Genomic DNA, 25,264 nt, shown 5'->3' on the forward strand with positions numbered 1-25,264 from the left:
TTAGTATGTGAAGGTAAATTAGTTGCACCTACAGATTATCAGTGTGTTTGAGAAGGACTTGGCACTAATTTTTTGGGAAAGTTCCATTTTTTGCAGGCACAATACAGAAGCACTGCAAAAACTGATGAGCTATGTCTCTGTGTTCTTCTTGGGCGACAGCCCTTAATTTAGCTGCCGAGAGGAAGGTAGAAATGAATATATTGCTGTCAGCACTGATATTGGTCTAGCTTGTTACTTAATGATGTATTTGCCCATTAATCTCCAGTGTTCTTAATATTAGACCTGCTTTTTAGCAAGGTGAATGGACTCTCAAACTGCAGACAAACACAGATTTCCCTTAGAAGAATCCATACATTTGAAGGCTGCTGGAAGTTACCTCCTGGCAGTCTGCTACCATTGTGGCTTCAGTTAAGGAGTATGTATTGGTATCCATTTTTTGGAAAATAACTTACTCATGTTGGAAGTTGTTTGGTAGAGTAGAAATTCCTCATGCTTTTAAGCTCCCATCTGTCATTTGTTACTTTATTCATAGAGCCATTTGCTTTCCACCAGCTTCTGCTAGTTTTGTGTTTTCCCAGGTTTGTGTTTGCTGGGAAACTTCTCACGTCTGAGCTCAAGCTGGAAAGAGATGGGGAAGATGCTGAGGTCGATTTGATGCTTTTTACACTCATTAGGAAAGTGGAACGAGCAGTCTGTGGAAGGTGAAATGGCCTTCAGGTGCCACTAGATGGTGGTTATCCCATCCGAACACGTGTGACGCTGGCGAGGACAGTGCCCGTACCCACATCCAGCCTTTGCACTCCCGGATGCTAAGAAGTTGTGGGTATTAGATCAGTCCCCTTTTAAACTTTTATACGGGGAAAAAAAAAAAAAGGAGAAGAAGTTACAAAGAGAGCAGTGGTGGAAGAGGATCGTTTCTTTGGTTTTGTGTTCTGAAGTCTCTGAATCCTGTCACTGTAGCTCAGGAGAGGCAGTCCAGCAGGAAACATTTATCCAGAGATAAACTTTTGCTGCTTAAGTAGGAGGAATGGGAGAATTTAATGAGGATGTTGATGAAATATTATCCTAATCATCAAATATGGCATATTTGGCTGTTGGAGGGTCTATATAAGCAGCTGTGACTGAAGTGGCTGTGCTGCCAGAGAGTTAAGATTGGAGATATGCCTCTATTAACAGGGTTAAGAGGGTACTCTCTGCATGCTCTGTGAAGTAAAACAGATGTTGAGAACTGTGATGTTACAATGTACAAAAGATGCTTAGCAGAATCACCTTGACTCAGTGTTTTTAAGTTTCATTGCAAATGGAGTTTGTTGTTGCTTGCTTTTGTATAGGTTGCAGTATTGGCATTTGCTTTTGGAAGGCTGGGCTGTGGTTAAGGGCTCTTTGGGTCTGGCTTCTGCTTTATGATGGTGTGTGAAGTGTAACTTTCAGCATGAGTGCACGTGATCTGTATAATTAGCTTTGGTTCACAAGGATGCAGCATGAACTCCACTGCTTGCTGAAGCAGTCATGCTTTACCTCTTTGGCGAGGCAAGCAAAGCTGTCACGATGCTTAACCAAAGTGGAGGAGCTGTCTGGAACAATTAGTAAGGCCAAAGAAATCAATGAGAGAGAAAATACTGAGAACGTTATTGATATGACTGGGAAAAATAGACTTGTCCCTGCAATAGATTGTTGTAGTAAACCAGGACCTACCTTCCAGCACCTGGCTGCCCAGAGTGCCACTGAGCCCAGAATCCCTGCATGAGGAGCTAAGTCAACAGTCACCGTATGGAGTCCTGAGCTGTTTCTGTTGTGTTCCTCCCCATAGAGATAGGATGTGGAGAGATGTCTAGCAGAAGCTGCTGAACAACTGCTTATCTATTTTATTAGAAACTTGGTTCAATAGCAGGCTGCTGAATATCACTCATTTTACTTAGGCAGGAAAACTTGTTGATGTCCCTGCACCATCCACCTGAGGATGGGCTCCAGGTATTTTACTGGAAGAATTTCTGTTCTCTAGTCTAGGAAGTTCCTTTTTCTCCCTGGTTCCTCTCTAAGTCTTCCTCCCTGCTTGTATGCCGGGAATAGTCCCCTGGTGATGGTGTGGTGTAGAGGGACAGGTCCCTCCTGCACAGCAAAGCATTTCCACAGTGTGCTGGGTCTCCAGTTGAAGGCTGACTCTTGCTGCTGAAAGACCTCCTACTGCATTTTCTGCGCAAAATTTGGCCTTGCCTCTTGGCAAGTGCACGTTGCCCCTCACGTGTGTAGATGTGTTGTTGATGGTGCTTGCTCACCACAGCCAAATCCTTTACTTTGAGTGCTTCCAATCTGTTGCCTTTACTTTTCCATCTTTAATGTTTCCCTCTGTTCACCTGTATAAAATGGAGACTCGTAAGTTGTTTCTCACCTCAAAATGTATTGTGCTCTTGATGAGCATTATCTGAGTTTTCACATCTACTGTAAGCTGTGCCTTCTATAGAAAGACCCATAGGGAATGAATACTTGTCTTTGGGGAAGGGCTCATATAATGCTGAGAGACAAGGCAAGCACTGGACAACTATGGGAAAATAAAATAGTATCAGACAGTCCTTTGTCGATAAACAATTCCCATTGCATGTACTGGGTGAGGCAGGGATCCAACCATGGATTTGTATAAGTAAAGACTGTTTCAGACTGTGTGCATCAGGGGCCACAAGGAGGGCATCTCTCATTCTATGCCTCACTCTTCAACCCAATGCCTGGCGATGCAGCTGTGCATGTGTGTGTACTCTGCAGCGTAGGCATGTGGAACCTGCACACGTAGACCATGAGGAACGTTAGATGACAGGTGGAGTCCATGGACCAGACACAAGTCCTCTTGTGTATGTATCTTATGGGGCAATGTCATGGTTTAACCCCATCCGCTGACTGACGCCTGAGCAGTGATCCTCACCTCCTTGCCAACTCCTCACACTTTATATAATGAATATAATGTCCTGTGGTTTGGAATAGCCCTGTGGCTAGTTGGGGTCAACTGTCCTGGCCACGCTCCCTTCCAGCTCCTCATACTTCTCCAGATACTTAGTGGCTGGGCAGGGCAAAAAGCAGAAAAAGCCTTGGTGCTGCGCAAACACTGCTCAGCAATGACCAAAACATCCCTGCGTTATCCAGTCTGCTTTTCAACATAATGTAAAACACAGCTCTGCAGCAGCTAATAGGAAGAAAATTGACTCTATGCCTGCTGAAATCAGGACAAGGAATAACCAAGGCATTGAGTCACTACTCTAGAAGTACTCTGTCTTGCTTCCCCCCAACAAAAACCCTTTAAAAACATGAATGCTTGTATAAAATTAATTCCTTTCCTTCACGTTTGTGCCCTTTTGTGCTCTTTTTTTTTTGCAAACAGCCCATGATTTCACTGGCTGAAAATGTTCACAGAAAATTGATTTCATGTATTTCTGGAGACAGATTAGGAAATGCACGTAGCAGTGTGTTTGCCACACCAACATGGCACTACTGCTCTGCTCTGTGCAGTTCTTTCATCATCTGGGACAAAGCCTTGAGTGTCATGTAATGCTCAGGGCTCTGAAAGGGAAAGCCTTCACAGCATCTGCCTCCTGGACCAGCAGCAGCTCCTGTTCTCCTCTACCTGCCTCTTGGTGTGTATGTGCATGGTCCCGCTGCTCCCCTCATGCAGCTCTGCTATGCAATCCCTCTGTGCCTGGGCAAGGCTGTTTGTGTTACTTGTATCCAGGCTTCTCTTGGAGCAAAGCTGTGCTGACACAAGGAGCAGCTTTTGCCTGCCTGTCGTGGAGCTGAGCTACATCTGTGACAGACCAGTGTACAGCCAACTGGTCCCTGCCATAGTCAAAATCCCACTGCTTGTGATCACTGCACCAACAATTCAGATTCTGTCGAGAACTGGCATTCATCCTTGTGCCCTTCCCATGCACAGAGCTGCTACATCAAGTGCCATAATTTTCCAGTGCCTAGTCCATTAAGAATATCCAACTGGAGGAACTTGAGGTCATGGCTTTACTCAGCAAACCCTTCTGCATATCTGTGAGGCCAATGGTCCTCCTGTGGCTTCCTGCAGTTCCAGCCAGCAGGATGGAGGAGCTCTCTCCAGCTCCCTGGGGAAGTCATCCTGGGCTGGTCAAACACACAGCATCAGACCTATGAGCAGTTAACTCAAATGCATTCACCAGCTGGAGCATCAATGGGAGATGTGCCTGGAGATGAAGACCCAGGAAACAGCTGCAAGCACACAGGAGGATGGATGGACACAGGAGAGCCCCTTCAATGCAGGCAGGGGCAAGCTTGGGGAATTAGTGTCATGACAGGAGAAAACTGTGGTGTGAAGGACGTACAGCAGGATCAGCTCCACAGGAGAGCAAGTGCGTTGATTTCCTCAGAATAAAGAAGATAATTATCTGTGCTGGATTTCTGTCCATGACAGGAATGGGGTCTCTTGTGTTTTCAGCATCGCACATGGGTCCAATCGAATACTCATTGAAGCCAAGAGGAATATTTCTATTGACTTCAATAGACTTTAGATCAGGGCCATAATGAGGCATAAAATGATGTGACCAGATTCAACACTATATAGGTCACTGACTTAGAAGAGAACGGCGTGTAGCTAATAACAGATAATTCCCAGGCCCTTGCTGATGATTTCCCATTGCTTTTAGCTGGAGATAAACTTAATATCTATTCTTCTGTTCCTTTCTGTTTAAAATGTAGATATTCTGGGCTTAGGTAGAAACTAGGCAAACATATACTAATATATGCAGTCATGACATGCAGTGCACATGAGTCTGGTTCTGGAGATAAGCACAGGCAGATGAAATCTGGACAATTAATGAACACTAAAACATTACTAGTAAATTGAAGAAATTTGGAAAAATTACCCAAAGTTAAAACCTGGTTGCTCTCTGTTTCAATGGGAGTGATGATGAGGAAGTTCTCTGAATTGATCAAAAGAAGGGCATAGGTCCTTTCAACAATCTTCAACTTTTATCTGACCAAGTATTTTCCATCTTGGAAATATGAAAGTTCATTTTTCACTGTATATGGAGCCGTGTTGGGTGGTGTGTCCACAGGAATGTGGCTCCTGAGAGCATGGAGATGTACGCTTCTTACAAGGTTGGAGGTTTCATCTTCAGGACTAACAGAGAAAGATCAGAAAAACATCAGATAGAAAGCAGAGTCAGAGAAAGTTAAAGCCAGGAAATGTGACTCATTTTGTGTGAATAATGTGTTTTTTGCTAAGGGACGCTACCTTTGAGCAGGGGCTGCTGAGGATCTTCTTAATACACTCTGAGACTTGCACTGAGAAATGCAGAGTTAATATTTGTTGTATCTTCTCAATACTTTGTGTTGCCCACTAACAATGAAAACTGCTGTGCTAATTCATGGCTGTATTTGAATGTCCAGAGTCAAATCTTTTACCGATCTGCCACCTGCAGAAGTGATTTGAACATGCAAATGCAAGCTCTTACCCATAGCTTGAGCGATACGTTGGGTGAGTGAAGAGGAAATTAAAATGGAAAACAAGACAACAACACATGGTTCAACAAATGGACACAAACGCTAAAACTGAGAAAACAAAAAAGACAAAGGAAAAGCGGAGTTCAGCATCTATCTGCCACCTCTGCAGGCAGCTCCGTGTGCACAGGCAGGAGCTGGGCAGGCAGCTGGAGCTCAGCTGCAGCTCTGCTGGGATGGCAGGGGTGGATGTGGAGATCAGGGATCATGGGGCACAGGAAGTCTCTTCAGAGGAACTTGGAAAGGCTGGAGCGATGGGGCAAAGCCAATTGTGTGAATTTTAACAAGGCCAAGTGCTGAGTCTTGCACTTGGGGCACATCAGCTCCAGGCAGAGCTGCAGGCTTGGGGCAGAGAGGCTGGAAAGGACTTGTGGGGGATAGTTAACAGTGGCTGAACAGGAGCCAGCAGTGTGCCCAGGAGGCCACGAAGGCCAGTGGCATCCTGGCTGGTATTAGCAGTAGTGTGACCAGCAGGACCAGGGCAGTGACCATCCCTCTGTACTGGGCACCAGTGAGGATGCATCTTGAGTGCTTTGTTCAGTGTTGAGCCCCTCACTCCAAGAGGGACACTGAGTTCTTTCTAATCTCCAATCAAAACCTACCCTGGCACAAGAGGAAATGGTCTCAACTTGTGCCAGGGAAGGTTTTGATTGGAGATTAGAAAGAACTTTTTAACTGAGAGGGTTGTCAGACACTGGCACAGGCTGCCCTGGGAGGTGGTGGAGTCACCATCCCTGGAGATATTTAAAAGTTGTGTAGCTGAGGTGCTGAGAGACACGGTTTAGTGGTGGGCTTGGCAGTGTGAGGTTAGTGGCTGGCCTTGATAATCTTGAAGGATTTTTCCAGCCAAACTGATCCCATGATTCTATGACTTTGAGAGTGTTTGTATTACCCTCATGCTGCCATGTGCCTCCCCTAGCCAGCTGACAGCTCGTCATCGTATACAGTGGAGGTTGGGCAGTGTCAGCAGCTGGATGGGCAGACCCGGTGCTGGTGCTGGTGCTGGCCAGGGGCAGCTGGAGGATGCTGCTGGCTTGCTCCCATTTTCCTGGCACTGTGAGCCCTTCTGCCTGCAGAAATAAGCAGGCGAGGGCAAGCCTCAGCAGCGTGGAGGGGAGCAGAAAGCAGGGGCGGTTCTGTGGTTTTTCCATCTGCGCCTGTTCCAGCTGAAACCTCCCCCGATCCAGTCTGCAGCTTTATTGGTGGGAGGGGAGAAAAAACAGCTCTAAAATCCAGCCTCAGAGAGCACATCAGGAGAGGAAAAACCTTCCCATATTTACTCTCAGCAGACTATTAAACAACACCAGGCTATTAATTTGGCTTTTGAGTCTTCACTAAAGCCCATAAAAGCGCACAGTTGTCAAATGGAGTTCATTTTAATTTCCTTTCAATCACAGTAAATTATTCAGGTGATAAATCAGCTGGGGCAGCCTCCTGGCTGTAATAGAAACCCTAATTCCTGGCTAATTATCCAGCCCATTGCTGCCAGCAGATCAATACCCCTTCCGAATGGAAAGGGCATGGGGTCTGAGCGGGCAGGGTGGCGAGGGACGGCAGCTGGGAGTGGGGCCACCCGGACCCATGCCCAGGTGGGGACCGCGGGGGTTCCGCTGTGCAGAGCTTGCTCCTTCCCCCACCACTCTGAAGGGACACGTTCTCTGCTGGCCAGCAGCGTGGTCCTGGGCAGCACTGTGGTCCCGGGCAGCCATGGCTCAGCCACCCACTGCCTGCCCATTGACTTTCACTGTGCTCCCGTGGGAGAGGGGTGCCCCTGCCTGCGGGTGTAGGAGATGGAGCCTACGGGGACTGAAGGGGATGCCAGCGCTCTCTCCTTCTGCACTTGATGGGATGCGTTTCTGGCCTTTGGCCGTGGTTTTCTGTTGATTCCCTGGGTGCAGGGGGGATAAGCTGGGTTGGGTGTGCTGGTCGCGTGGGAGCTGGGTTCCTGCACCCTGGGGAGCACGTGTGTGTGCCGAGGAGATATCTGGCACTGCCCGTCTCTGCTGGCTGGCTGTTAACGCAGGCAGAGATAGACAGAGTCTCCTTTGAGGCATCAGGGGCTACTCAAAAGGGGATCTGGGGCTGCTAATGTTTTTTTCTTGCTGTGCAGTACCTTTCAATAGACGGGAGGGCACGAGTACTCAGCTATAACACTGGGAATTTCACTGGAGAGGAGCAGCAGCTCTCTGGAGACAATGGTTGTACTTGTGCCTGTCTCCCTGAATGAGGTGGCTCCAAGCACAAAGCCCTTTGAGCCTTGTGATACTGCTGCCAACTGATGCCTCCAGTTCACAGGAAGCCATCAACTTCTGGAATAACAGGTTATTCTGCAAAGGTGTTGGGTAGAGTTCATCCAGCTGCCAGGACCCCCAGATGCTCCAGGGAGTTCAGACCTCCAAACTGTCCTTGGCCTTCAGCGCCTAAGACTTCATGTGGGATTTCTATTCATGTTCCTTGTCACTGTGATTGCCTCTTATTCATGTTACAGTGGTGTTGGGAGGCCCCAACAGGCAGTAAGAGACCAACAGCTTTGTGCACTGGCTAGCTAGTGAGAAGCAAAGGTCTTGCTGTTGGGATGGAGAAGACAGGTAATGGTTTCATTTGCAGTGTAGACTGGGAGAGAGCAACCATATGCAGACTCATTTATGGTACTGCAGAGAGGCTGAAGCCTCCTTCAGACAGTCTACTCTCTGAGCCCTCCATCCTTCTATCGTGCTGCTGGGTTGGGTGGTGTGTGTGTGTGCCACCTTCTCCTTCAGCTCTGCTCTGTTTTAGGGTAAAGAAGGAGAAATGAAACGTGCCGTGGTTTTTCTTCCTGATGAAAATCAACTTTTATAAGTAGGAGCCTTTTTGTTTTAGAACAGCAGCAGAAAGCACAGCTCCTTGGGCCAACCCCTCCCATTTACATCTTTGACACTCTGCCCTCCCTTACAAGCGAGATTTTGCGCACAATCTTCTGAAGACTCCACAAAATTCCTTGCGTGTGCTGCCTTGTTATGACATGTTGTGTTGGGTGGTGACAGTCTCAGCAGATTGTGTGGTCTGACACCTGGTATTGTGTGTGACGGTGGGCCCGTGGTGCTGGGGAATTTTCTGGGGAGGTAGCATGACAGGAGCCGTGTATCATGCTAACGTCTCTCTGTGTCAGCATCATCTTTGCAAGGAGTCTCCAGGAGACCTGCAGTAGCTTCGGTAAGTGTGGTGCAGGGATGGAAAATTGTTGCCAGAACTGTCCACATTTCCATGCAAATTGTGAGCTGGCTTTGAGTAATTTTATCTATCTATTCATCATGTGTTTTGTGATAAATAGCTGTTTTGGGTTTTTTCAGTTTAGAGGGCTATAAACCAGGTCTATCACATTGGCAAGTTTTAGATAAACCCCCTCATCTTTGTCTTCAGTGGAGTTTTACTTCCAAGGTTTCATGTCACCAGCAGACAGCTAATGGAAAGTCCGCCATTTGAGGAAAAGTCACAGACAGTAGCCAGTCAAACTGTGGACTCAGCCTAGGAGAAGAGGAAGAGCAGTGATTTACTGGCCAGCCATCAGATTTTCAGTATCACATCAAAGTGTAATATATGAGTAAGATGAGTAGAATTATAATTGCTTATGTAGCCTTTGTCCTTTTGAAAAATAATAGGGGGGATCATCTATGTACTTTACAGCGTGTATGTATGTGGTGCTCCACTTGCAGAGGAAAATAGATCTGTAACAGTCCTGAGGCTGATTTTGTCTTTGGAAAAAGACAATGTCCTGTAATGACACTAGTTGGACAAGGTTATGTCATAGCAAAAGTGATGACTTCCTTATGGCTGTGTTAGCCCTGCAAGAGAGGGAGAGACTAATTTGTAAGTAAACACACTTCCTCATTGTTTTATTTAGTGCCTGGCCTGCTCACATGATATTTGAGGGGAAGGGTTTGAAGAATAGAACAAGATTATTCTTCTTAGACCCCATTAAATGTCTAGATCCCACAGGCTTTAAATATCTTCAAATACAACTTCCACCCTTTGGTTTTGAAACTACTGTTGACTTACACTTGTTCTGTAGGCTTTCTCTGAATCTGACCATCACTTGAATCACAAAGATTACTTTCTCAAAGTGTACTCTCTACACATGTAGTGGAAAGGGTGTTTGGGTTGGAAGAGCAGCAGAGTGAGAAGGAGAGGCGACTGGAGTGAAGCACCCAGGAACCTAAGCAACTTGCTCAATTTACTCAGATGCTGGGTTCTCAGAAGTTTCAAATTGCTATTTGTTTAGGAAAAGAGTGATTGAAATGACCTGCAGAAGTGTTTGCATGATGACAAAAGCAATTGTGGAGCTGGGCCACTGCCATAAAAAAGGACTAGTTCCAAACTTTCTTACTGCCCACATGCAGTGAGACTGCTTAAAAAACTATTGGCAGCAGAAGTTGCTGAAACAAAACAAAAGAGAAATCTGAAAGGATGGAAACAGGCTAAGAGAGCAGCTTAACAAGTAGGGGAATGTTTTCAGCCTTACTTCTTGAACATAGGATTCAATAAGGGCCACCTTGGAGGCGCAAGGGTTTCCTCTGCTCATTGCCTGTGCTGCAGAAGTGCCCTTCAGGTGCAGAGCTGACCTGAGGTCTGAGCTAATTCAGATAAATCATGTTCGGAGACATACCTAGAGGGCTGGAGGAGGATGAGGTGCTGGAGGCCATAGGTGTCTTTCCAAAATGATGTGGAGCCAGGCAGAGAAACTGCACTCATCAGAAGCTCTGTTTAGCTAAGAGTGTTTGGCCAGCTATTAGGACTTCTCTAAATAATTAAACCACTTGATTAAATAACAGATAAAATTAAAGCATACAAGAAATTGTTGTCAGATTTTGTGCCTGATGAGTGTTCTTCAAGCATTGCCAGGTTGTGAGGCTTCACACCAGTGGGAGTTTTCAGGGAAGGTACAGGCCACAGGTCTGTAGTTTTGTTCAGGTACACAGTTGCTCTCTGATTCTCTTGACTGTAGAGGAAAAATTGGAAAATACAACCCCCAAAGCACTTCTGATGTAAGAACTGGAGCAGCTGTTGGGATGGGCTAGAAGCAGAGACCATACCAGGAGTGGGTGTCTGACGCTGTTCCCTTGTGATGTTTTCCTGTGTCAGCAGCACCTGTGAGCCTCCAGCGCAGCTGACATTTTAGCAGCAAAGTGATGATTATTACAGCAGCAGCATGTCTGGTGGAACCTGTCTTTCCAACAGAGAATGTTTTGATAGAAACTGAAATGTTTCACCAAAACCTGTAATCTTTGATGATTTTTCTGTGCGGAAGGTCCCTTCCTGAATCCTTTCACAGTAGTGAGGAGATGCAGAGCCTCCTGCTGCAGCAAACTGTGGGTGTTATCAGACACTGTCTTCACCTGGAACCAGCACTCTATAGCTACCCTATAGCTACCCTTTGAGGTGCCACACTCATTGGTCAACCTGCCTCTGTTTTCTGTACCTATATGCAGTCTATTTCTGACATCCTTAGGTGGTTTTTATGAAGCTGAGGAGCTCATTGCCCTGCCCTGCAGGCAGGCAGAGTGGATGGGGAGTTTAAGGGCTGAAGCATGTCTCAGAGGTGGGCAACGTGGTTCTGTCCTGATCTGCAGCACCTTGTCCCAAAGCCTCCACATTCTGCTGGTTGGATTTGGTTGTCAGAGGGTGTCAGTTAATTAAGAAAAGGGACACACAGCTCAAGATTTATCCAATGCAATGAGTGAGGTTTAGTGCCTTTTCATTCTTGATGAGTGTCACAACAAAGAAAGCACCACACTTTTCCCCAGATGTTCCTGTGCCCAGGATCTCCACTCACACGAAGCAGGTCTGCAGCACATGTGGAGGGGAAAGAGGGTCTCTCCTCCTCTGCATCCTGTACACCCTGGCACAAACCACTCTGGTTAAGGGATCCAAGCTGGAGGAATCTCATTGCCTTCTGTCAGTGCATGGGCTGTTCCCCACAGAGTCTGTCTCCCACTGCCTCTCTAACCCTATGCCCTTGAGGATGTGTAACTAGAAAGTGCTTCATAAATCTTCTGAAAACAATATTTGTCCTTATTTCTTGTTTTTGCATAAACATACCATAAGGGAAACTGGCTTGCAATATTATGCCCCTTCCTGTTCCAGTCTTGGGTACAGGTGAAGAAATGAAAGAAAAACTTTGTAAAATTATGTTCATTTAATATTTGGGTGTGATTTTTTGGCTGTTTTTGGGTTGGGTTTTTTTGTGGTTTTTTTTTAATGAGGTCAGTTAAAGATCAGGGATTTGATGAGGAATTCAACATTGCAGAGAAAGTTACCACTCCCAAAATAGAAACCAGAAGGCATCTAGCCCCTGTAGAGTCACTAGGCTCTCAGGGGCACCAACACAAAAAGTGAAAGTTGTTTGTAAAAAAAAAGAATGTGTCTTTGTGCCAATCTTTGAAAGTGGCCTGAAATTTGAGAGGTTATACAGACTTGATCATCTTGGACTTTGCATCACCCCACAAAACACAGCAAACTCCATGGCTTTCTCTGTTAGCTTTCACCTGGGTAGACATTTGGCATACATGGAGCTGCAGCAGCAGCTCTGGGGGGCTTTGGCTGTCCAGGAGGCTGGGAGGTCCATGGAAAATGCTGCTTGAGGTATTTTGCCATGGGGTACTGCATTGAAACCAGGTTATTGTGCACAATAATATGATGCAGAGAGTGTTATGAAAGGATTCTGGTGAAATACCTTCAGATAGTTCATCTGAAAGCATTACAGAAATACAACTGTTGTTCCTGCAAATTTGCACAAGACTTCTTAAGTCTCAGGAGCTGTCAGTAGGATGGATTTGAAGATTTGGTGGTATTGATGTAAACTTCACGTACATTCCCGGTGTGTCTTCACACTTCTGCTCCATGTTTCTCTGTAGGGAAACACCTGGTTGTGTTTTCTTCCATGCTCACCCATGCCTGTTGCTTCAATGGAAGCAGGGGAGCCACTGTGATGCGGGGTTATACATTTTCCCTCCTCCTATGGCTGAAATTGTTATTGTTGGAGGTGAAAGTGTCTGGTTCCTGTCCTGAGAAACAGTAGGTGGCAATGAGTGGCAGAAAGGGATTGCATGCTGGCTTTGCAAAAAGCAAACTGCTTTTCCAGCAGAGTGGGATGTGTTATACTTTATTTTCACTAGGTGTGTCACATGTTACTTTGATTTGGTGCCACTTTCTTTTAGCATTGGGTGTGGGATGGTGGAGGCTGCTGACAGCACAGTGAGGCAACCAGTTCATTTATATTGGGATGAGAGGTGTAGAAGGTTGGAAGGAGGGGGAGAGGAGAGACACCCTGTGTGAATCATAGAATCATTTTGATTGGAGAAGACCAAGATCATCAAATCCAAGCACTAAGCTCACAATGCCAAGGCCATCACTTAACTGTGTCCCTCAGCACCTCATCTATGTATCTTTTAAATATCTCCAGGGATGGTGACTCCACCAGGTCCCTGGGAAACCTGTTTCAAAGCTTAATAACCCTCTCCGTGAATCCAGGGAGAGGAACAAGTTAGAAGCTGCTCCAGGGGAAGGAGGAGGAAAAGAGCTGGGGGAGGTGAGGTTGGGAGCTGAGGGAGGTGCTGTTTTGTGGGAGAGATGCCTGTGTGTTGGTGGGACAGCAGCTGGGACAGGCACACAATGCCATTTCTGAGAAGAGGCTTTTGCAAAATTTGTTATGAGACTTCTGTATCGCTCAGGGAACTGGGCTGGGAGGTTCTGGCATGGGAAGAGCCCATGCAGGGACTGTGAAGGCATTCCTGGTGAGCCTGGAGCCTGGGCAGAGCTGATGAAGGTGGGTGGGAGCCAGGGTGAGTAGTTGTTTCTTTTCTGGTCCTGGAGGAAAGAGAACTTACACTGAGAGAGGAAGGAGCTGTTGGGGAGGAATGTGTTATGATGAAACTTGCCCATCCTGGCAAAAGCAGAGGTCAACCCTCACCACCTCTGTTCTTCTAGGGTTCATGCAGGTGCTTATTATTTGTCTGATGAAGATGAAAAGTGGAAAGCCACTGTAGCTCACCAGGTTGCATGTGTCCATTTACTTCTTTGGGCTGGCTTTATCATGATTTTCTATGGAGGTTTCTATGGAGGAAGAGAGTCTACTGGCCTCCTCTGCCTCAACCAGTCCACTGAGGTTGCAATAGCTGCTGAAAAGCTTGGTCAGGAAACACCTGGAAGTGTCTGCAGGGCTTTGCTTGCTAAGAAATAATGAAACAGGAACGATTCCAGTGGCAAGCGCGGGCTGTTCTCTGTGCTGCTGTTCCGTGGGGTTTTGTTGTTCACCATGGGCAGCCTGGCTGGAGCGTGCGTGTACGCACAGGGGTGATTTACTGGCCTGTGCAATGCCACATGTCTTTAAAATTACAGTGCCCATTTCCTGCTGAAATAATTTCTACAAAGAGAGGCTCCTATTACAGCAAGAGGAGCGTGGACGTCATGATTTATTATTATTTATGGTCCCAGGGCCTTGTTTATGCACGATGGGTTAGGTACTCAGGATAGAAATGCCATTATGCAAATGACATTGAATGTCCTTACTGAGCCTAAATAATTTTTGTGTTGGACGATTAAACCTCATCTGTTATTGATATGGGCTGCAGTCGGGCTATTAAAGAGTCCCAACAGTACTTACTCCCAGTAATGGGAAAATTGAGAGGAAGAGGCTAAACAATTGCCTCAAGTGTGCTGTGATTGTCTGGTAGGAGTGGAACATAACGAACCCCCTGAATGGAAATCGTGTTTACTACTTAGGGATAAATAAAAAGGGAGAACATGCAATAAATTACGCTTTCTGATGTGACTGGGCGCAACGGAGGCTTAGAGCACTTCAGATTGGTTTTTGATATTTGGTTTATTTTTAGAAAAAGAAAGGGATTGTTTTTCTTTCTTTTTTTTTTTTTCTTTATATGGAGGGGTTGTGGTGGTGGGATGTGGATATCAGGAGGAGCCAGGAAGGATTCCCGCAGCGCGTGCCCCCGGCCGGGCGGCTGGGGAGAGCCGTTGTCCTCGGGAGCCGCGCCGCCAGCGCGCCGTCCGCTCTGACACAGCTGTGCAGTCACATTTTGATCAGTGTTGATAGCTTATGAATTCCAAAATTGACAAAATTTACAGAAAAATGAGGATAATCCATCTTCTTTAGCAGCCTGTCAGGAGCTGGCTATACTTCATAATCTTCAATTACAGATGCTATTTTCAGACATTTACATGCAGATATTAGAACAAAATGAAAATGAGAAACAAAGAGCGAATGGAAATGCGGCTATTTATATGTATAAAAGAAAAAACAACAGGTAAATTCTAGGCATTTAGATTGGATTTGGGGGTCCCTTCGGAAAATCTAAGAATGGCTGCGGCTGCTTATGGACTGCGCTGTGGAAATGTAAAATGTAGCATGTCGTTTCCCACATGTAGATAATCTGAAGATTGGGTCAAAACCAGGTCAGTTATTCTGAAGTATGAGGGTAAATGTGTTCATGGCAGGGTGCACTAGCTAATTCCCACTATCTTCAGAGGAATCTCTGGGGATGTGCACAATCCTAATTGGATTTGGGCTAAAATGAAGCTCGGATGTTAATTTTTTAAAAAGGTACATGTTTTGTGAAAAGAAGATGCGGAAGTATCCCATTTAAACTGAGAGAAAAAGGTTGTACCACCGAAATCAAACTTCCATGCCCCATGGGATAGCAAAGGGCCCAATGTTGCTGAAAGCAAAGGGAAACTGGGCTCCAGCCCCAATTAGCTGTTGCAATAGCTTTTGTACCAGAGCAGAATTGGCCTTGGTGGCTGCAACGGGCAGGTCGGGGAATGCGATGTAAATGATGAAATGGAGGGGTGGCTGGTTAGCCACAGTGGCAAGGCTGTGATATATAGGTTTCTGGATGCCTTTCCTGTCCAGATCTGAGGCACTGAGGAGGATGGTGTTGGGATGTATTTTCCATTCGCATAAAATTTCAGGCAGAGTAGCACCAGTGCTGGTGCAGCTGCGAGTGGCACTGGGTTTCTAAAAGCCTGGGTAGATTAATTAGAGCTGCTTTGGATTAAGCTCTCCGAACCATATCAAATGTTACAAATTTCTTCCCTTTGTCAGGCTGAGGTGGGGGTTTTGTGTGGACAGCCTGCTTGGTGTGTGCCACTTCTGCCTTCATTAATTGCGATGCATTATGACGTGATGAGTTGGAGAATATTAGGGATGGCTTGCTGCAGCCATGAGGGGCGAGCAGGGCTTTGGTGGCCATGACATGGGAGAGAGTACTGCACCTTTCAGAGACTTCAGGTTAACGTCTGCCCCAAATGAGGAAGAACGTTGTTTCTGGCAGCAAAGGTGTCTGCGCACAGCGTCTGTTGGAAAGGAAGGCAGTGCACGTGGTCAGCACAAGGGTCCCTAAGCCTGTGCGCTGGCATGTTGCTCTGGTGGTCCAAAACCCTGTCACATTTCTGCTGTGGCCGCTGCCTCCCGCGTGGTGCCGTGGGTCTGTGAGTGGCTGTGCCAGTGGCAGGAGGGCATGAGAACCATCGCTTCTTGCCTGCCTGGTGCTTGCAGGTGTGATCTGGAAAACTGAGCAGATGCAGAAAGCAACATGTGCCAGTTCCAGCAGCTGCCAGCTGGCCTCTTCTGATGGCCACTTGCCCTGTGCAGCAGATGCCTCTTTTCTGTCTTTGCTTGGTGTGATCTCTTGAGAGGGGTGCAGGGTCTGTGCCCCACAAGGGATGGGGCAGGAGCAGGCACATGTGTTGTGCACCACAGCACACGCACAGCACGATGCTGCAGGGCTTGTCCCAGCCTGTGGGACCTCCCTGAGTTTCCCATGCCAGCTCCCCAGAACCAGGCTGTTTCAGGGAGCAGTCTTTTTCCCCTCTGATCTTCCATCTTTGCCTGACACTTTAGAATAAAGTTCCGGATAAACCTCAAAGAGAAGATGGCAGTACATGTAAAATGGGTTGACCCTGCTATGGTTATGCTTGGGTATCTTCTGTAGGAAAATCACAGGGTGAAATTGGTGGTGGTCTGTCTCCACACTTTGCTGTAGTGCAGCAGGAGATGGCAGAACCTACCTCCTGCCATGCTGTGGAAGTTGTTTGGAAATGGTGTTTAAACACTCCTGCTCTCCATCTGACTATCACTCCCCTACCTTGCCCTGAGGAGAAATACTTAGAAATAAAGCCTTTGTAGTGGAGTTAGATGTGAAACTTCTCCCAGTCCAGAACCTTCTCATTTTCCTATCTAGCAAAGGCTGGCAGGGGAAGGACAGTGCAGACCCTGCTGCCTGTGAGCCGGGGTCTGTTGCTGCACATGGGCTCCTAGAGACCACTTCTCACCTCTGTGCCCCAGTTGCTCCCCCGCCAGGTGCCCAGGTCCTGTCTGCAGGAGCTGAGTGGGATGGTGCAGGGGGAGCATACGAGACCCCGTCTTGCCCCTCCTTTCAGTTTGTCCTTCTCAGTCTCTTCTTTATATATTCCTCGTTTCACGTGTCTGTGTTTTCTCTCCTCCATGCTATGGCAGTGGTGCTCCATGCTGATGAGACAGTGCGTGGTACAACCGCAGGCAGTCATTTTTCAGGTAATTTCTAGTGTACTGAACACCGACTCTTGCTTTTTCACCTACCGAGCAGCAGGTCAGGCTTTCTGCTGCACGGGGAGGGATCCCTGCAATTCCCAGCCATTCCAACCTACTCCTTGCCGGTGGTGGTGCCAGGTTGCTGGCACAGAAGCCAAATCTGAGATTCCTTCTGCTGTCCCCTCGAGCGGGTGGAGAGGCACCTGGGGAGGGTCAGCAGGAGGGTCTTGATATGGCAGCAAGTTGATGTGCTGCCCATGAGCGCTGCCTCCCCTGGGGTTTACTCTGCTCTTCCAATGGCATGCCTGGAAAATTGAGCTCTGACTAGGGGAGCAGGTAGAGGAGACACTGCTGTGCCACTCATAAGTGGGCAAACCCCTGGCACTGCCATTCCACAGTGCCAGCAACTCTTGCTGCTGCTTTGGGAGGTGCCATGGTTGACTGTGTACCCCCAGCTCCCTGCTCCTTAGGGGACAGAAGATGCTTTCTGCTAAGCCTCACCTCCCTGCAGCATGACATGGTTGGCAGTGGTTCATTTCCTCTTCTGCCACAGCTGGGCACTGGCCATGGCCTGGTATGACCTGGGCTCTGGGCCGTGCAGGTTTCACTGCCTCCGTGCCAGCCCAGTGCTGGCCTTGGCCATGTCCCTGACATCCTGTGCTGGAACCTGTGACTGCAGAAGCAGCTGTGACACAGAGGCTTCCCCACAGGACATTGCAAGTGATGAGTCAGCAAACACCAGGACTGCTCTGGGCACAGGCTCACTCCATCTGGGTACTGGGACTAGTGATGGTGGTCAGTGCATGGTCAATGCCACTGCTGGTGGCCAGTGGCTGGTGGCTCCATGGAGAGATATGGGCGCAGTTTTGTCATGAGAACAGAGAAGTGGCTGGAAAATCCCTGAAAATTGCACCATTCTTACCTTAAGGAATGGTTGCTGGGCCATCACAAAAGAGGTGCAACTCCTATCTGTAGCAAACTACTGTGACAAAAAGGAGGAAGGGACCTTAAGTGTCCACTTCTCATACCTTTGTCTCCTGGAGCCCTGCAGCAGTGCTGCCAAACTGTGGGCTCTCCACATCGTGCTGGGCAGATGTAGCTCTTCCAGTCCCTTTGTCTGCAGTTTGGGGCCGTGGCACTGCAGGCTGGTGAGGTAGGGCAGTGCTGCCCATGGGAGGACTGTGCTGCCACACATCACCTCCCCATGACAGAGTGACATGGATGAGCATGGGGTACCACCATCCTGCCCCCAGTGCGGTGTGCTGCACCCTAAGAGCTGCTGCTTTCTCACACCAAAACTGGTAAATCTCTCTGAGCTTGAAGGACCAACCTCATGGCTCGTTGATGCGCTTGTAGATTGTCACAGCTGGGAGGTGAGACCTGGTCCAGCTTCCTCCTAGACTGGTTCCTCAGAGCTCAGAAAGGAAGCAAGCAGCCTGCTCCAGACTCCCATCTCTCATATTTGCAGACAAGGGCTCACACTGGTCTTGTTTGAGTTTGTGCAAGGAGCAGCACCCCACCAAGCCACTTCTGGATGTGGATGTGCACACCCTGGCCCAGCCCTTCATGTGACCCAGCCTGTGGCACAGCTGGATGCTTCTTCCCAAACTACAAGTGACCAGGTTCCCCTTTGTAAGCTGGGAGCCACGTTCACACCCATGGAGAGCAGTGGATCGGAGCCATCGGAAAATACAAGGAGATTTTCTAGCTTGGATACAGTGTGGTTGTGGCTTTCTTAGAGCAGCAGGAGTGAATCAAGGTGTCCTTCCTCAGAGACTGGTGTGTGGTTTCTCCATACATCAGACATATCAAGTGGCAGTGCACAAGGACAGTTTTTTCTTCCCCTGTGCTGCCGTCCTATCCCACATTGCTCATGCCATCCTCAGCTTCCCAGGTGTCTTTGAAGGGCTGCAGCCATGTGCTTGTCCCTTCAGCATCTTGTCAGGTCACAAAAAAGTCCATCAGTGCTGCCACATGAGCATGTACACAGTGCAGCGGGAAGGTGGGATTGCCGATGAGGGCACTGTGGGGTGGTGCAGGAAGGCTGAAAAACGCATCTTGGTAGGACATGGAAGGAGACAAAGGAATTTTGGTTGCACTTGCTGGGAGCAGCAGGGCTGAGACTGTTGTTAAGCATCCTCTGCAGAAGAGGACTGCTCCAGGAGCTCTGTTTCCCAAGGCTCAGAGGTGGGGCTGAAGCAAAGGGTGTGGGCATGTGCATCTTTGAGACAGTGGTGGCAGGAGAATGGGTCTGAATGTGTGAAGATGAGGGAAACATGAAGACTGAGAGGGCTTCAGAGGGAGAATAACCTGAAAGGGATGAGGAATGGGACAAGTTTAGTGCAAAGATTAGACAGGAGCGCAGAAGACTGGTCATTGCTGAGAAGTCTTTGATCCAGAGGACCTTGTAGTACTGATCCTTAGGACAGGTGATGGAGACAGAGTAGCCAGCAGCCAGACACTGGCAAAATGTATTTCACATGCTCATCTACGAGAGGCTTGTATGTGTGTAGTCCTTCTATGTGGCAGAGTGTACTTGTGCCTCATGCAGATTGCATCCTCAGAAGAAACATGCTAATATGGGGTTATCCATGTAAATTAATTTCTGTTTGAGTGAGATCTGAGCAGCAGAAACACAAACAGATATATGTGACCTAAAGTGCTGAGCTTGTGGCAAATACCAGATTGTGTGCTGGGTTCTCAGGCATTTCTGAGAGGCTTGCAAGTGGGAGAAAGGGGTGATCACTGAGATGGGCTTCTTTCTTTTAATAAAAACAACAAAAACCACATTAACTTTTTTACTTGGTCCCTCAAAAAAATGATGGAGTCCTGGGCTTCTCCGTGTTTCTTCAGTCCTGCACAGCTTCTGCACTGGCTTAGTCTGCAGAAATAGTAAGGATCAGTCTTGGAGTGGTTGATTTTTGCTTTATATATCCCTATTGCTGTTCTTCACTTGATGTAATCATCCCTTGGCTGTTACAGGCATGATTACAGTCTCACAAGTAAGGGATCAAAACTTAAAGTACAAGTAGCAACAGAGATGGGACAGCTTTGAAAAGAAACTTCCCAGTTTTCTGTGAATGATCCTGACAGTAAGGAATGATGGAAAAGGGGCAAAGAAAGACAGGCTTTCTGACATGTAAGTGAAAGTCCCTCTGGTTGTGTGGACTGGCCTCACCTGCTCTAAGTTGCTGTAGCTATGTGACTTTTCCAGGGTTCTAAGACAGAAATGATCTGATTTCCAAGTACCATAGCTCATTTACCATAGCTTCAGCTAACGAGATTAAAAAATTCCCATGAGATGAGAGATCATCCTTACAAAAATGAAGTGATTTATTTTAAAATAATTTAGATTTAGCAACATTTGGCTACAAATCCATTCATTAAGCAAACACTTTCATTTATGCGCACTTTGTTTCTTGTGAGATGATGAAGAAATGCTCCGTTGGCAAGAAAAGGGAGGAAGTGGGACACCCCTTTCTCTTCCCTGTTGTTAATCTGTGTCTCTTCAAGTGCCACTACTGAAATAAGGAGAGTTCAGGTTATCTGGCATGAGCATTTTTCTCTAACAGGCACGTAACTTGCGCGCAGCAGTTGCAGCCTTGGTTACTCTTGTTTACAAAATTTCTGAGTAAACTGTGCAACTTTCAGTAACCAAATTTCACCTTTAAGGAAAGCCTGATTACATCTTGATGAGTTTGTCTTTGATTTTGTAAAGGAAGCTCATTTTGCTGTTCTCCAAGAACATCACCGATAAGCACAGACCTGCTTACTGAGCATCTAGAATGCTCAGCAGCCCCGTGTAAATGAGTATGGGGACTGGACAAAGAATTTTTGAGTTCTATATTGCACCTACTTTTTTTCATATGGGCAAAAGCTCTTGAATAGTGAATTTACTGTTCCTGAAATGCATTTTGTTTCCTTTTCCAGGCAACTGAATACTCAGCCATGGCATCATTAGCTGGTGGATTAGATGACATGAAGGCAAATATAACAAGCCCTACTTCTGCAGATTTGGGAGCAAGTGTTCCTGGGCCTCAGTCATATCCTATTGTCACAGGTAAGTGATTTTCCAGTGCTGATAAGTAGTGTGAAGTGTGTGTGTGTGCGTGCACATTGCAAGCGCACTCTCTTATGAAGGAGTCAGATGTGGAATTGTTTGCTCAAAAAGATTTTTTTGAAGTGTGATTTCATAGGAGCTCTGTTGCAAGTCAGGTGCATGGCTTGTATAAAGCACTACTGTTTGCTTGGAGACAACAGATGAAGCATCCATCCCTCTTGTCCAGGAAGAGATGTGACCCTCCACCCCAAACCTGAGCCCCAAGAACCAACATGGAGCTGAAAAGCAGAATGCTTGCCTCTGCTTTTGGGCTCTGTTGCTCATTTTTCATAAAGGCACCTGGCATGTTTGATTGGATGGGGTTTTTATGACAGTTCAAACTAGCCTGAAGTTTGGATGCTTTTGGTTCCTACAATTGCTCATCTGTTATACCGTTTCTGGAGTTGTTGTTCTGCGTTAAGGCTTTAAGTGTTTAAATGGAAAGCAAAGATGGTTTGTTTATGGAATGCAGCATGATCTGCACTTATTTAACAGACATAAGGAGAGAGATAAAGAACAGCTAGAATCTGATAAATGCTTTGATCACCTAGTTATTTGGGACTGACTACATCGCTTGGAAAGAAATTGCCCAAATGGTAAAAAAATGACTAAATTATACTCCAAGGGAATCGTGCAAATCAGAGAAAAGTGATTTAAAATTGTAAGTCTCCATCTTTCATATACATGTTACCTCTGTGTGTTAACTTCTGTCCTTGTGTCTAACCTGTGCAGATTTCATCACTGGATTTGCTCCATTTTGCCAAAGATTTGATTGACTATTTATTTTGTTGCTAAAATGGAGTGTGATACAGTTTTTAGTAGAGTAATAACGTATCTTGAAAGCACTACAATTTCATAATCTAGCAGGAGAGCAGTTTTGAAAACAAATGTTGTTTTAGCCCAGTGTGGTATCAGTCTTTGTCTCTTCTTGGCAAAAGTTAAGCCCACGAAAGTTAAAAAGAAAAGTCTCCCAAGGCAAATTAATCTGTAGTTGTTTGTTACAGAGCACACTGCATCTTTCTTTGAAGCCTGAAGTGCTGCTCATTGCAGAAGACCCAGGCTGCCTTGGCATGTCACGGGTGTCTTACTGCCCTTTGTTCATCTGCTGATGTTTGTCTTGTGCCCTCATTGATGAGCTTGATGCTCTGTTAGAGACATTCATACTATGCTGATGAGCACAGCGGAACAGCACCTCAAACCATGCAGGTGGGTGCTGTGGTGATCGCTGTCTGGGACTCTCCCAGCTGTGATCATCTGCAGCTTACGATCTGGGATGTTAATTGACAGGAGCTGTGTCTTGAAGGCAAAGCAAAACAACAAGAAATTCCTGAGCTGCATCATCATGGAGTGAAAGTTAGGAAGGCAAGGTGATAGATAAGCTGAGCGCTTCCTCTCTTCTGTATTTTGAGGAGCTGCCTATCCAAGATCTGCACCTAGTCAAAATCAGGTTTAGCCAGAAGCTGTTGTTTGATTTGATACCTAAGCAATGTTTGTGCCTTTACGCTGGTTTAAGCACTTCTCATGCTTCTTGCGTTACTACTTCCTTAGAGCTTGGTGAGTTAACTGGTCACATTTGTTAGAGCAAAACTGACTACAGAAGTGATACTGCAGAGCTTGTTACAGATTTCTCGTGGTTTTTCCCTGTGACATTACCTACACTTGAGAGAAAGTTCCAAATGTTAAATTTACTAGTTCTCATCAAAAGCGTGGAGCAGGCTTTATGAGTAGCAAACCTAGAAAAAACCTGCCATTGATCTTAAGTGTGACAGGATGAGAGCTATAACAGAACACGCTTTACAAGGCAGTAGGTATTTATATCTTTAATTTGCTATTGCTGCAGAGTTTTCTAACACCTGCATTCATAAAACTTAGATTTACACGAGCATATCAAAACCCTTTTAAAACCCGTGCTTTCTGATATATTTTCGGAGAAGACTGTCAGACTGTTATTCTCCCTTTTCCTTTCCTAACATTCATAGCAACTGTTTTCTGCTGGGAATGTCTAAAAGACTCCAACATGATCTGGGTCCTATAGTGCTGGACATACATGACATGATTGAACTGTGGTCTCTGCCCTGAAGCCCTCCTAATGAGCTGGTGGGACATGCAAAATAGATTTAAGTGGCATACTTGGTTATATGAAAGGCATGTAAGTTATGGCACACTCAGTGATGCATTTCTCAGCACAGCTCTGGACATACGTCTCCATTTTCCCCCAAGGATTAACTCACTTTTTCAGTCACACCTCTTTTTCTGCCTCATTTCCTTGGTGGGACAAGGGATTCAGGATCTACTTTTTCACATGTAACCAAAAGCTGTGTATTGTTATGAGCCTTCCATCTGTAGTAGATATAAAATTAAGAGGAACTGGGCAATGATACACAGCAATGGTTATGAGTGCGAGGTCCAACAAACCTTTGCTAACACACCACACACTCCATTCTGGGAACGTTTTTGCCATTTGCAGTCTGACCAAAGCTGTGGTAAAATTCAGTGATTTAGTGTTCCTAAGTTGAGGCCAGGGTAGGTGGTTGAGTTTAGATAGCAGGTAAAGCAAGCAACACCTGGAAGAAGGTTGGCTTTGTATCAGCCCGTCTTTGGTTGTCAGGAACTGAGTCATGAGAGAAGTCCTACGAGATGCAGGTCCTGAACCCTGGCCTCTTGTCTGTCAGGCGAGAGCCTGAGCCTCACAGATCCATGATGGTATTTCTCCTGTGAACTACTCCTCTTCACAGGAGGAATGGTCAATCTCAACTCCAGTCTTTTCCTGAGATTCAGAAAATGGAGTTGCTTTTAATTTCTTCACTCTTTTTTTTGAGCATTTCCACTCTTCTTCACTCCAGACAGCTGTCCCATGATGTATCCAAGCAAACTGAGAGCAGGAGACTGAAAGAGTTGGGGGACAACTTGTTTCAGTTGTGCTAGGTTGTTTGTTTTCAGCTGTAAAAGTGAGAGGTGGCTGGATAAAGCTCCACAAAATCTCCAAAGTCTGTGCTTGGTAGTGCTAATGGCTTGAGAGATTGACCTCACTTCTGAGTAGACTTTACAGATTATAAACATTATTGTAACAAACCCTCAGTCATGAGATCAGGAATTGCTTGGGACACTGGCAAATGAGTGGTAGTTATCCAGATAAGCCTGTCAGAGGGAAACATTGTACCAGGAACTCTTCTGGTGTCTGTGGAGCAGATCTATGAACATGTGATAACATGATGCTTCAAAAGAGAGTGAGGCTATTGGTACATACAGAGCTGAAAGGCTACATTTATGGGGATAAAGAACTTGGAATATGACATTTGGAAGATGCATAGATGAGGTGCTGAGGGATATGGTTTGATTTAGTTTAGTGATGGACTTGGCAGTGTGAGGTTATTGGTTGGGCTCGATCTTAAAGGTCTTTTCCAGCCATAACAATTCTTTGATTCTGTGATACAGGAGTCTGAGCTAAGGACACTAATATCCTTTTGATAGCTGCTGTCTGCCATTCAAGTTTAATCAGTTTTTATGAGAAAGTCTGGGGACATTTTGGGCTGCTGTATGTGAAGAGACCGAAGTGTAGTTCGTTTGGTTAGTCTTAAGTCTGTAAGACAGCTTGTAAAAGAATTTAATGCAAATAAAGCTGAGAATGGATGTCTTGAGTGAATTATGCTCATAGTCTTTCATTGTTCTTGTTTCTGGGCTGCAGTGGGCGCAGTGAAGCAATGCTGAGGGTTGAGAGGAAAAAGATCCTCTGCACAGTCATTACTAGGTGTAAGATTTCTATTTCATAGTAAGCTAGAAGATGAAACATTTGGAGTATTTATTGAGGTTGAAAGGATATTGGCATTCATACCATTACCTGCTGCTAGAACACACCTAAGGAAAAATTTAGTGACAGCTCTCACTACTGCTTTGTCCAGCAACTCCGTTCTGTTATGGACCACCAACTGAACCTCTGTTTAGAGAACCACTCTGTTTCCCTCCATCGTTTTTATGCCACATTAAATATTAAGTTAAAAAAAAAAAATCCCTTCCCTTGCTGCTTGCTGCCACGGTCCATAAATGCTCTCTCCATTTACAAGCCAATGACATGTGCCCAGCTCATTACTGCTGTAGTC

At 46.3% G+C, this 25,264-nt stretch overlaps 1 protein-coding gene across 7 annotated transcripts in view; it reads left to right on the plus strand.

Annotated features, from left to right (window-relative positions):
- The window catches only part of PAX5 (paired box 5), a 132,096-nt gene that overhangs the window by 50,739 nt on the left and 56,093 nt on the right, over positions 1-25,264 (plus strand). For 6 of the 7 annotated variants that reach the window (XM_062017999.1, XM_062018001.1, XM_062018004.1 and 3 more), the window contains one exon: positions 20,999-21,128. In XM_062017999.1, coding sequence (XP_061873983.1) covers positions 20,999-21,128 — 130 coding nt within the window. Of the gene's footprint in view, positions 1-17,014; positions 17,072-20,998; positions 21,129-25,264 lie in introns of all 7 variants that reach the window. The other variant, XM_062017998.1, reaches the window with a different exon arrangement.

This window comes from Colius striatus, chromosome Z (genome assembly GCF_028858725.1).
Source record: "Colius striatus isolate bColStr4 chromosome Z, bColStr4.1.hap1, whole genome shotgun sequence".
NCBI lineage: Eukaryota > Metazoa > Chordata > Aves > Coliiformes > Coliidae > Colius > Colius striatus.